Source organism: Lissotriton vulgaris, chromosome 11 (assembly GCF_964263255.1).
Source record: "Lissotriton vulgaris chromosome 11, aLisVul1.2, whole genome shotgun sequence".
NCBI classification, from domain to species: Eukaryota; Metazoa; Chordata; class Amphibia; order Caudata; family Salamandridae; genus Lissotriton; species Lissotriton vulgaris.
In genome coordinates this window covers 707,210,129-707,223,169 of record NC_141699.1, presented here as the reverse complement: position 1 = coordinate 707,223,169, position 13,041 = coordinate 707,210,129, and the positions used below count along the sequence as shown (strand labels likewise).

The 13,041-nt window shown below is 43.0% G+C and overlaps 1 protein-coding gene across 1 annotated transcript in view; it reads right to left on the bottom strand.

Moving 5' to 3' along the window:
* Nucleotides 1-13,041, bottom strand: part of LOC147683354 (period circadian protein homolog 2-like) — a 333,862-nt gene that overhangs the window by 189,103 nt on the left and 131,718 nt on the right. The window contains exons 10-11 of the mRNA XM_086943782.1: nt 7,771-7,924; nt 4,474-4,582 (exon numbers count right to left, since the gene is read on the bottom strand). Coding sequence (XP_086799908.1) covers nt 4,474-4,582; nt 7,771-7,924 — 263 coding nt within the window. The remainder of the gene's footprint in view (nt 1-4,473; nt 4,583-7,770; nt 7,925-13,041) is intronic.

Below are 13,041 nucleotides of genomic sequence, written 5' to 3'. Positions count from 1 at the left end.
GGCAGGCCGATGGTTGGCGGTCGAAAAGACCTACCGCCATGCATCCGATGAGCTCCTGTAGCCCTGGGTGTAGCGGAGGGGGTTGTATTCCCTACAATGCTGGCGGTGTCTGACAGGCACCGCCATAGGGATTAAAATGCCCTGTTCTGTAGCCTTTTCATGGCTGGTAGCCTGTCATGAGAAGGCAGGCAGAAAGGAAATTTGGGGACCCGTATTAGGTCCCCTTCCCCCCTGGCCTTCAGCTGTGGTTTTTGGGGGGGGGCCTATGGTGCCCCCTACATATCCTGCAACATGTGGAAGGCACAACATGGTGCCTGCAACCAGGCCGGACTGGGAACCAAAACAGGCCCTGGTAAAAAGCTTGGCGGGCCCCACTGGGAACGGCCGAGCTGTTTACCAGATACGGTTTTGGTCGATTTTGTTACAGGGGCCAATTTTGCAACTATGCTGCAAAAACGGCCCTCTAACAAATATGCCCCCAGAGGCCCAAAATCGGCCCCCACCCTAGCGGCCCACCGGGGAAACGCCCGGTGCCCGCTAAAGCCAGTCCCGCCCTGTAGTTCAGGGATACATTAAGTGCCCCCTTTTCGCACTGAGCACCAGAAGCACCTGCCACAATGCAAAACATAGGTATTGCGACCACTGTGGTGGCGGTCACATCGCAATGCCTCTGGGGTCTCGTTTAGGATAGGGTTGTGGGCTCCATAGTTCCATGTCCTGCAGCAAGAATTTTAAAGTAATATAAGGGGGCAGGGTAGGAATAGGGGGACCCAGTGGGCCCCCCAAGGCAAAAAAACAACAATTCTTTCAGCAATCCCTTGGGACTGCAGTAGGATCAGAAATAAATAACAAACTAGCAGCCAAACCGCATTCATTAAGTTTAGGTCTCTGGGAGCCCAATGCCAGACTTTATTAAGGGTAGTGGAGCTGTGTGGTACCCCTCTCCAAGCCATTTAGGCCCTGAGGAGCACACCCTGGGGCTTGAAATTTACATGTAGGTGGAGGAGGGCCGCGTGGCCACCCCTTCTCGAGCCTCCAGAGGTTCTAGGGAGCCCACCTTTCAAGCAGAAATTAGTGTGTCTGGGGAGAGGGGCCCACCTCCAGAGCATCTAAATGCCCCAGGGAGCCCGCACAAATTGCTTAAAATAGGGAGGGGGTTGCTCAGCCCACCTACCGGACCCATTAAAGGTCCCAGGGACCCATCCCCTTGGCCCAGCTCACACGCTATGTTCGGGGAAGCCCACTGACGCGGGCTGAAAAATCTGTGTCTCCTCCCACTTGGCAGGAGCATTTATTTTATCTCCTGCGAAGCGGGAGCAACAAAAAGCCTGCTCCCAGCCAACTGGAGGTTAAAAAATGTTCCAGCTGGCTGGCAGCAGATTTTGATCTATTTCCTTGCCCACACTGAAGTGGCAGCAAAGCAGATCAAAATATTGCTGCCGCCTATGGAGCGCAGCATTAGTAGCTGCGTCCTCTAGGTGGGAGCAATGCCGGCTCCTGCTCCATGCGGGTAACTGACTGAGGCAGTGGGGGCCTTGGAGCTTCCACGCAGCGGCACTCAATGAGTATATGGTTGGTTCCCTAGATGGGCACCATAGCACCCACCTTTGACAGTGTGGGACCCAGAAGTTGGGAGAAAGGCACAGGGAGGGGGGCATATAGCCCCCTCCCCTTTAATGGAGGTAGAGAGGCCCTAGGTGAGTGGGGTCCCGAGGGCCTTACAAGGCTTGAGGGGGTGCACAAAGCCCTGCCCCTTTAATTCAAATAAAGGACCCTGGAGGATGGGGTCCCACGGGCCTAACAAGGCTCTGGGAGGGAGCCACATGGTGCCTCGTCCCTTTGATTAAAATACACGGCCCTGAGGGATAGAGTCCAAAGGACCTATAAAGGCTCGGGAAGGGTGGCCATGCTGCATCCCCACCCCTTTCATTAAAAAAAGGCCCTGAGGGATCGGGTCACCAGGGCCTAAAGAAAGTTTGGACGGTTTAACCTCACGCCCCATGCCCCCCTCCTCTTCAGTTAAAATAAGCAGTCCTGGGAGATTCAGTACCCAGGGTCTGCCTAATTGCAATTCAGCAATTTTATATAGAAATGTACTCCTTCTAGTAGGAGTATGTGTCCCCACACCCTCAGATGGGGGGTGGTAACATGCAGAATTCAAAATAAAACTGTAAACTTGCTACTAGTAACTTAATGGAGGTATTTTCGGTGTAAATCCATATAATGCATTCTACGCAACTTAGAAAGAGATTTCCACCTGCACTACGTAAAACTATGTACTAAAAGAAAGAAAAAAAGAGGCAACACATGAGGAAAATGACACATACCTAACAAACATTACTAGTTGGAGCAAATAAATGTAGGCCACAACCTAGACCTTGCCCTTTTACCCGTGTGCTGTGAAATGTGTGTATGTGCAGTCAGGGGGATGCGTGCATGTGCATGTGTGCGTGTGTGTATGTGTGTGTGGGTGTACGTGTGTGCATTTGGTACATGCAATGTGTTACAATGTGTCTGAGTGCATGTAGTCTTGGGTGTGAGATGGGTTGTGTTTTAAAGAAATTCATTAACAATGTACCTAGATTTCTAAGGGCAGACATCTGTAATCTTTACATATTTATAAAGCAATTTGTATAGGTGTTCCCAACGTTCACAGTTATATGACTATTATATAACACTTCTTGTATGTCTTTTTAAAATTGTTTACATTTGTTCAATTTGATGTATTCAATGTCAAAATTACAAGGCCATTATGTTTTTTAATTTATGTTTTCCTTTTTAGGTGCTGGGCTTAGAATTGATTTGGTTATTCCCTCCCTTTATTGATATTGAAGTGATTCCTTTGCTGTACCAGTGAGTAGACAAGTATGGTGTGTGGCTTACCCCAAGGTGGCTGGAGTAGATGTGAGCCTATTTAAGCTGAGGTTCTACTAAAGTATTTGTGGGTGTAACTGTGCTAAATTGCTACTTTAGTACATTTTGTTAGGTATGTTTCTGTACTTGCGAAGTCCATTCCTGAGTACCTCTTTGGTTTTCATTAAAACCACCCACTTTGTAGCAGATATTCCCCATCCAGACAGCCCCCCTTGCCATTTCCCCATTTACACCTAAAATGTAGAACTATGTGAGTGGAGTTCTACTCACTGTCAAGAGAGCCCTGAGCAGATGAAATATAGGTTAGGTGAAGACATAAACTCAAAACTATTTGAACTGCATTTCTGAATATGAGAACTAGTACTACGAGTACTATTTTACATGTTCATAAATGCCTTTTGTAAATTGAGTATAGGGCCTCTAATTTATAGTAGTCCTTTTTACTCAGGTACACTCATAATATTTAAGAGCTATGTCCTCCTTTATCCTATTGCTCACACCTCAGACTATTCTCTCTCAGAAATAGGATGCTTGGCCTTAAAAATAAGAGCATCCTCAAGCAGTAGAAAACAAACTACTGTCCTTCACTTCCACAGATATGGCAGCAAGCACTACCCTCTTTGCCTGGACATGGGAAACAAAACCTCTCTTTTTGTTCAGTACATACATTTGTCCGATTTGTACCAAGAAAAGTGGACTGCCTTAAAAACTGTAGGGCTTAAAAATAGGGTGCTAAACTGTATTAGTGGAGAATTCTAAATGCATAATATGCTTTACCAGAAATTGATAGTTCAGTCCAAACTTCTACACTGGTTTGCTATCACCACGGCTGTTATATTACTGAATGCAACAACAGTTAGAGCAGTTCTTTTGTCTGAAAAACAGAAACAAATGTGAAGGCATCAGTAGCTATTTAACAGTTGCCTTTTGATGTTTTAGCTGCCATTTCACCCTTAGCTTGTAGGTGATCATAGCATCACCAAATCTAGCCTGTCTGCTCACTGGTGATAGATGGCAGGCATTTCTGAAAATCACCACAGACATCTGCATAATAAGATGTTGCAGTCAAATAGCAACTACAGCTCTTTAAGTAAATACAATGTTATCCTCACTTTCCTCTCGAGTCATTCTCTCTCCTGTATTTTGGAAAGTGATTTCCAACTTGGGCTCTCTTCCCTTTCTTGGATGCATACACATACCTTAAAGGTCAAAGTGTAAGAGTGTTTTCCAGAAACGTGTTCTTGAAATCTAAGCAAGGGTAAAATAAATGATTACCAACTTGAGTAGGTACAACAATAAATGGATTAACAATTCACCCGCCAGACAAAAACACTCTAAACACCAAACCAGGGAGGAAACAATTGGTGTGGGATCTAAAACAAGAAAATGATGAACACTACAGCAGTATAAGAAGAAATCATTTGTTTTTAACAAGCTAGTTGTGTGTAAAGGGGAAATTGTTTTCTGCATCAGGCAAAGCAGTCATTGCAAACAGTGACCTTAGCACTAGTACACCTAAATAGGCCTGGTGGAGATGGGCACATGACATCAATGAAGAGTGAAATCTCAAGGAACATACAAATTCAAACAACATCTCACCTGTAGCAGCATTCGGTAGATCTGCTCAGTGATCTCCTGAATGTCAGTATTGATAACTTTATCTTCCATGCAGTCCCCTGCAGTAAACACATCCTCATTCACAGGACCCCTTGAAACACAACAAAAGTGATATTAAAGAATTCATTTACTTAATAAATGAAGGGACTTTGAACCATTTTGATAAACAAGTTCTATGTTTGACTTACACATTGACAATTTATTTGCAGTATAAAAGGCTTCAAACATCCCTCCCACTCCCAGACCCCTCCAGAATTAAGATCGACACTTCATAAAAGTACACTTGAAGGGGGACAGTCACTTTCTTAGTAGTTACAGCATTTCCCGACCAAACAGAAGCTTTAAATGTAATTGACTTCAATATAATTTAATGTTAAAAAGAAAAAAACTTTTATTTTTCTATATTGTAATAATCTTTTTGAATTAAAAAAAATGAAGCATTAATTTGTATTAAAATATAGTTACCTTAATTTTTACAGTATAAAAACATATAATTGTTTTACTTTAGAAGCCATTAATCTTTTTAAATTTCAGAAAAGTAAAAAATTAAAAAAGAATTAAATGTATTTTTTAACATTCAATTATAAGTATTTATATTTTAAGTTATTTAAAATAGATTTATATATTATTTAATGTAATTAAACATTATTGTATGGGGTTCTAATTTCCATTTTTTCCATGGAATGATTTTGCCGTAAAAGTGGTTCACCATGTGTGGTGCTGGACTTACTACTGCTCCTATTTTGCAGCAGTAACTTGGGGCTAGATGTATCATCCGTTTTTTTTTTGTCGCAAACGCTGCGAATCGCATAAAAGCAGCGTTTGCAACAAAAAAATCGGCAAATGCGATGTATCAAAAAATCGCACCGCAAAATTAAGGAATCGCAAAATTTGCAATTCCTTAATTGTACGCAAGCATTTAAGGAAAGGCAAATTGTGATTCCTTAAATGCTATGTATGTAACATTTAAGCTTTGCAAATTTAGGCTAAGAAATCTCAAATTACCACCAACTTGTAGTTGGTGGTAATATGCGAATTCTTTTAAAAAAAGCACTTTTTGAAATTTCTAAAGGTGCCATGTGACGCTCATTCATTCCCTTAGGGCAAGTATGTGCGCCATATGCGCACACAAGTAAATTTCAGGGGTGCAGCAGGGTGTCCTTAAGACACCGTTGCACCCTTGAAATTATTCTCAATTTGCGATTAGCAAATTGCGAATCGCAAATTGAAAATAACTATCCATTCATTCCTCATAGAAATGAATGGAAATTAATTACTTAATTGCGATTAGCAATTTGCTAATCGGAATTAAGGAATTTTAAGAAATCGCTAAAAAATAGCAAATTTCTAGATACATACCATTTAGCAATTCTAAAAAATAGCAATTTCTTAAAAATCGCTATTTGAGAATCGCTAAAGGGTCTCTTGATACATCTAGCCCTTGAACTCGTAAATTGAGCTCTACCACCAATAGATAATGAGATGTTACACTCCACATTATAAGCCAGAGGCATTACTAATCATTAATGCCACCCTGCTCTGAATAGCAATTGTCTCCATAAGTGAGGACACTGAATGTCCCTTTTCATTTATAAGAGTTAGTTGTAATGACTAAGCACCTGATTTTGAGTTTGGTGGATAGGGTACTTAGCCAAAACCTGGCCGCTAAACTGATGGTCCACCCACTGTATGTTAAGTTGAGTGGGCTGACATTTTCTGAATGGTTGTGGCCCTGCTAGGTCTACCGTTGGAAACTCTACAACAGAGTTGAGACCATCAGTGTAGGTACATCAGACAGTGAAGGGCCAGGGGATATCTCAGATTTTGGTGGGCAGTAGTCCAGCCAAGGTGGTGGAAGTAAATACCCCCACCACCCAAATGGATGGCAGGTCGCCCTCTATATTTTAAATGATTCCTTAAGTATTTTAATGAGCTTGAATTCCCCTCGGAGTGTAAGGAGCCCCAATGAGTATCAATGATGTTAATTGGTAAATAAACTACCTCGCCCTAGGCAGTAATAAGTAACAAAGTGGCAAGCCATTAAGAAGCATTACTCGTGTCTTAAGGCAGTAATGAAAATCAATGTTGCCAGGAAGTACTAAGACTTAATAGACAGAGGCAGTAATGGCATCAATTGTGGCAAGCAATAACAACACTCTATGGAAGTAGCATTTATGGGCTTCAATGGCCAAAGCATTAGTGACGCGTAATTGCCTCAAGCACTGATGAGCACCAATGGTTCCATGGCGTAACAAACATCAATTACATCAAATAGTAATGAGACTTTATGCCAGCAACATTAATAAGCTTCAATGGCCCCAATATGAAGGAGCCTTAACAGCTGCAAGCAGGATCACTTGTTCTAGGCAGCAGTGTTTACTAATGGACCCGGTCATTAATGAGCATCAGTGGCCCCATGCAGTTATTCTCCTTATCTTTCCCAAGGGTCAGGGTTGTTTTTGATGCCTTGCGGCCCAAAGAGGACTTCTGCCTTCCAAAAGCATTCCAAAATTTTCAACCATTAGAAGGGATAAAGAAGAAAACACTGTACCCCATAGAGCATAAATAAACATGTTTTAAATAAAAAATAAAGTAACCCTCTCCCACCTCAGAAACTCATCTCAATATGCAACATAAATACTAATCAAGCTCACAAGAATAACGATTGCTGGAAGATGATCATTTGTTGAAGGTTTGGTAAAAGGAGCTCTGGCATAGGCCATGACATACTTGTGCAGAGTGGGTGTGGGGGCATGAGGACTAGGGCAGATGTTGCTAATGGCCACACAATTAGCCTAGTGGTTACTGCACAAAGCCAGACACTTTACATAGGAGGGTATGGAGCAATACAATCTGTTGCATGGTGTTGCAGACACCAATCCTGCATTCAGTGACCACTACTGGGTCTGGTGGCTCAGTGGATTAACGCCTCCACTGTAGGAGCTTGTGTTTGACCTAATGGTCACAGGCTCAAATCCTGGCGGGTTCACTCTGCCTTCAAACCTTCTGAGGTTGATTAAATGAGTACCATTAAGTTGGTTCACAATAAACATCTGTTGTTCAGCGCCAAGAGGCCCATCATTGTTAATGTGCGCTTTAGAAGTTAAGGAGTTTAATACCCCCCACCCTGCCCCTCCCCACCCCGCCACACCGCCCTGCAGCACTCCCTCGAGGAGCCGCGACTGCTGATGATTCCCATACCATCTCATGTTATACAAGAAATACTTAAAACACAGGTTTGTAGGCACGATCACAAGTAACAAAAGACACTGCACTTACATTCGAACTTTGTGTCGCCCCATGATAAGAGAAACTTTCCTGCTCCACGGATTGATAAAGCTGGACCAGCTGGTGTCGACTGTCATATACTCTCCATTTCGAGTGCAAAATCTGATTGGTGAGTGTTCAAATGGCTGGCCACCAAACCGTAAAACTGAAAAAAAACAAATGTTTCTGTTTACAATACTAGCACACAAAACCACATAAATCTTACAATAATAAAATAATAATCGTTTTTCGCATTACAATTACTGCAATCGAGTAATCACTGATTTGGGAGACAATGATCTTTGGTGATCATCAGTTCAGGTCATATCATTACTTTTAAAAATTCTCAAAGTTAAAATCAGTATTTAGTGGTGTCCTATTTAGACCCTAAAAAAATATGTACATGTATATTTCAATTAGTCTTGTCGATCTAGATTTAGCTTTTGCATTATTATGAACTTCCTCAGTAAACAACTGAAGAGAAACACTGTTATACTGGCAGACAATTACAGTAGTAGTTTACTTGACATGATCAAAGTACATACCAACTTTTAATTATGGAAGCATACTTGAGCCTCATCAAGGTCTTGATGTACTACATTTCAAATGGCAAGGAGTGTGAAGCTTGTATCTCCCATGTGGAAACACAGGTAGTTAAACCTCCAAAGGTATGACCACTTTGGTCTCGACAATGTAAATACAGTAGTATACAAACTACTTCAGTGACCAGATTTCCCGGACTCCAAAAATTAAAGAATAACTTTAAGAATGTATAATGCAGTTTTATGTGTAATGACTTTAATTATTATCAGTTAAGTATTATTTGCCTCAGCTCAGGATATTATTAATGGCCAACTGCCCAACTATAAATATTAGGTATGTACTATATAATGAAATAACATTGAAATTATCCATGCTTCAAACTACTGTTGAAGTGAAGTTAGTTATCCGTAGACTTGTGCAGCTTCGCCTGGTAGCTGCTGCCCCGTGCTCCCTGCTGCCCTCCTCCACCCACAGGCACCCACCTGCGTCTCATCCCTGGTGGTCTATAGGTAGAGCGTCACTGCTCTGCTGCTGGGTTGCCCTCTGTCTCTCTTTTTCTGCCTTTTTCTGGCTTTTTGATTCTGCCTTTTTGATTCTTGTTCTGTTCCTTTTGCACTTTTCTTTTCTCCTCCTTTTTTTTGCCGCTCATGACCCTTACGCCGCAATCCCCCGCAGCCCAGTCCCCCTCCAGTTACACTTTTCCCTTCCCTGCATGTCCCGCCTTCCAGCTGTCCAACCGCCATACTTACTACTTAATGGCGGCTGCTGTGCAGTGAAGGTGCAATCCACTGACCGTATCAGTGGACTGCTTGTTTACGTGCCAAACTCCGCCTGGTAGCTGCTGCCATGAGCTCCCTGCTGCTGACCATCTGTTCCTCGGGTCAGTCGTTTGAGGCCCTCCTACACTAGCAGACAGGCTTCTGGGCTGCCCTCTTTCTCTCTTTTTCTGTTTTTTTTGCCTTTTTGATTCTGCCTTTTTTTGCCTTTTAATTCTTTTTCTGTTCTGTTTGCACTTTTCTTTTCTATTTTGCGGCTCTTGCCTCTGTGACCGCCCACAGCCCGCCCCCCTCCAGTGACAATTTCCTGCTCCTCGCATTTTGTCCTTTCCAGCTGTCCAGCCCTCCTGCACATTACTTAAAGGTGCATGAAAGGCAAGCCTGTATGCGCCAGTCAGTGCCTGCACCCCGCCCAGTGCCACAGACCCTGCTTATCGGGCCTCCCACTTATACAACACCAGCATCCTCCTCGCCCTCAACACTGGGTGCTCCGTCGTCTGCCACTTTGCATCATCAAAGGACACCCAAGGACCTTTCTCCTACCGAAACTGCAGTTACACCCTCACCCACCTCTGCACTCCAGCCCCTTCTGGCGCCCAGCCGAACAACCGTGCACCAACTGGCTCCCTACACAAACACTCCAGACAAATCTAGGACCTTCTCCACTCCGTCTCCTCTGACATTGCCTTCCTCACGGAAATCTGGACTAACCCGAGCTCTGGCCTGGACATGGCCACTGCCATCCCCGATGGCAACAAGATCACCTGCAAGGACCACACCCAATGATCAGGGGGAGGCATAGCCATCATCCACAAGAACACCCACTGCCTGACCAAACACTCGGACAACACTACGACAACCATGGACAACCATGGAAACCTCCACTTCCAGTTCCAGTTCCAGACCAACACCAACACCACAACCACCCTCAACAGCACCTTCGTCTACAGGCCTCCTAGCCATGCCCACCCTTTAACGAAACCACTGTCGACTTGATCCCACCCCAGGCTCTTGCATCCACTGATTACATCCTACTCTGCGACTTCAAATTTCACCTGGACAGCCCCAGTGACCATAACATTGCATCCCTTCTGGAGAACCTCACCAACATAAGACTCAAGCAGCTAGTCACCTGTTCGACCCACTCAGCAGGACACGCACAATCCTGTCTTCTCCGGCAGCAAAAACATTACCTACAGCTACACCTACACCAACAAACTTCTCTGGAGCAATCACCACTGTGTGCATTCACCACACCCACCATACACCACCGCCCTCACTGCCCCCGTCGTAGCTGGATCAAGGTCACCAAAGGATATCTCATTGCCTTTCTGAGCACTACCACACCACCTACATTGGCAGACGCTAACACCTCAGCAAGCAAGCTCCACCAATGGATCTCCAACTGCACCGACACTCTGGCACCCCTACAGAAGACACCCAGCAAGAAACACTCCAAGAAAGTCAGCTGGTTCACAAGTCCAGACACACCTCTAGACAACTTGAGAAGAGATGGAGGAACATCAAACCCCCAGAAACCCACGCAACCTTCAAAACTGCGGTCACCGCAAGCCAACTCCTCCTCAAAACAACAAAGAAAACATCCCTCCAAGCCAGAATTAACGGCAACACACACAACAGAAAAGAACTCTTCGGCACTGTCAAGGGGTCTGCCAGGTCCAACAGCAAGACCACAGACGTCCCGCATTCCCAAGACCTCTGCAACAAACTCAGCATCTTCTTTGAAAGACATTCAGATTTATCCCCACCGAATCCAGAAAGACGGTCACCACACACTAATCAGCAGCAGACTCGACTACAGCAATGCACTTCTTAGGAAACTACTGAACTTTCAAAATGCTGTAGTCCTGGTCCTGAACATTTCCCACCACAGCCAAATTACAGAACACCTTTGAGAACTCCACTGACTCCGAGTCAACAAAAGAATCACTTTCAAGCTCCTCACAGATGCCTACAAAGCCCTCCATGATGCAGGACCAGCATATCTGATCCACAGCCCACGTATCAGCCAGACACCTTCGCTCCACCCAACTGGTCCTGGCCACCATCCCACGGATCCACTTGACCACAGCTGGAGGAAGATCCTTTTCCGACATCGTTGCCAAGGCCTTGAACACCTTGTCTCTCCACCTTAGGCAATGCCCGTGGCTAACCCAATTCAGGAAAGATCTCAAGACCTAGCTCTTCGACTGAACCGCAGTGCCTAGACAGATCAGCATTCATTGATGCCTACAAGGAGAACTGAGATGTAAACAAATATCATAAAAGCTAAGCAAAGTTGTTTTCACACACATATATTTGGAAGTGCCAGAGCTTACTGCTTGTAATTTATCGTGTTAAGAGACCAAGAGTGTGCAGCCCCCTTACATTTGTAGAGCAATTACGCTGAAGTGAGTTAAAAAGATGTGGTGATCAACTAACCTGTTTTACCAGAGTACAATTTAATGATCTGTGGAATTTTGATCCATAACCTATGTAAACTAATATTAAATTAATTTAAATAAATATAATGTTCATCTTATGAAGGGGGATTTGAATAAATGTGCATTAAAGATGACATAGTATATTATGCCCATGCCTACTACTGAGCCCTAGTATAAAGACATACATAAGAAGCATTATTGGCAACACTGATGATATTACTGCTACTGTAAAACACATATGCACCGACTAAAGGGACCAACAATACAATCTAAGAAATTAGGACACTCAAGCTCACCATACAGTGAGAGTATCAGACACCCACACCCTATTTCCTGGAGCGCCATTAGGAAACGACTGCTAGCTTTTATTAACCCTTCCAAACAAAGGTAAAAGAAGGCACAAGGTATCTGCATCTACTTCATGCCCTTGCTTTGCACTCTCACTGGACTTAACACACAGGCAAACATCTGTAGTTATTGACAGTTTTCCAGGTTTTAGATTGGCCGAGGCAAATTCAGCATTTCATGCAGGGTTCTACAGTGAGATATATCAATGTAATGTATTAACTAATTAGCTTGTGGGGGAGTCATTTTTAAATCAATGATAAACTCTGAAGTTTCGAGTTTCTTTGGTTTATTTCTGATCTTTAATCCATAGATTAAAGCAAACCTGTATATGCTTCAGTCTCTCAGTTTAAGCCTTTTCACATTAATACTCTATTGTCCAAAAATGTTTTAGTTCATTAGTATTTTTATTTTTTACAGAATTAGGTACTGACTTTGGAGTCTCCTTAAGATCGGCCCTTCAATGGTGCTACTAGATGTGAAAAAATCTTATCTCTGTATAACAAAGTAGCAGATTTTGTGAATGAAAGCTATTAACTTGTTTGCTTGATTGCCATGCATTAATAAATGTATTCTTTGACGTTTATCTATAATTAAACCCCACCCTGTAAACAACGTCCACATATTCAAAAGCCCATTAGTGGAAGATCTAAAATTGTTCATTCAGACACATGTTGATAAATAAAATAGAGCAACAGAGAAACTGGAATAGTAAAAAGGTTACCAGAAAGCTAACTGCTCATTAACATAAGTTTATTCACATATAACTCAAACACTGACCCTTTCAGAAAAGTCTGCCAAATTGTAAAGATTAGTGGGGTGGAGGAATGTTTGAAATGCTACTAATAAATGTGATTTTCCACTTTTAATCATTTTAAGATGTGAAAGCCTATAAATAACACATTGGCTGGATACAATCTTCACAAGCATATTTCCACTATATTTTAAAAAACTAAGAATAATTTGGATCACAGTAATTCTAGGGCTCTTAGAACTCATGAATGTCAACTCCATTAAAGAATCATCACATGGACTAAGATGAAGTCCTATCGGAAAAGAGGCAAGCCCAAAATTATATTTCTGAATTTTGACCAGCAAACTTCCTACAAAGTCAACACTGTTCCTCAGATGACCTCTCCAAGACATTCACAGTAAACGTATTATAATACAGCTGA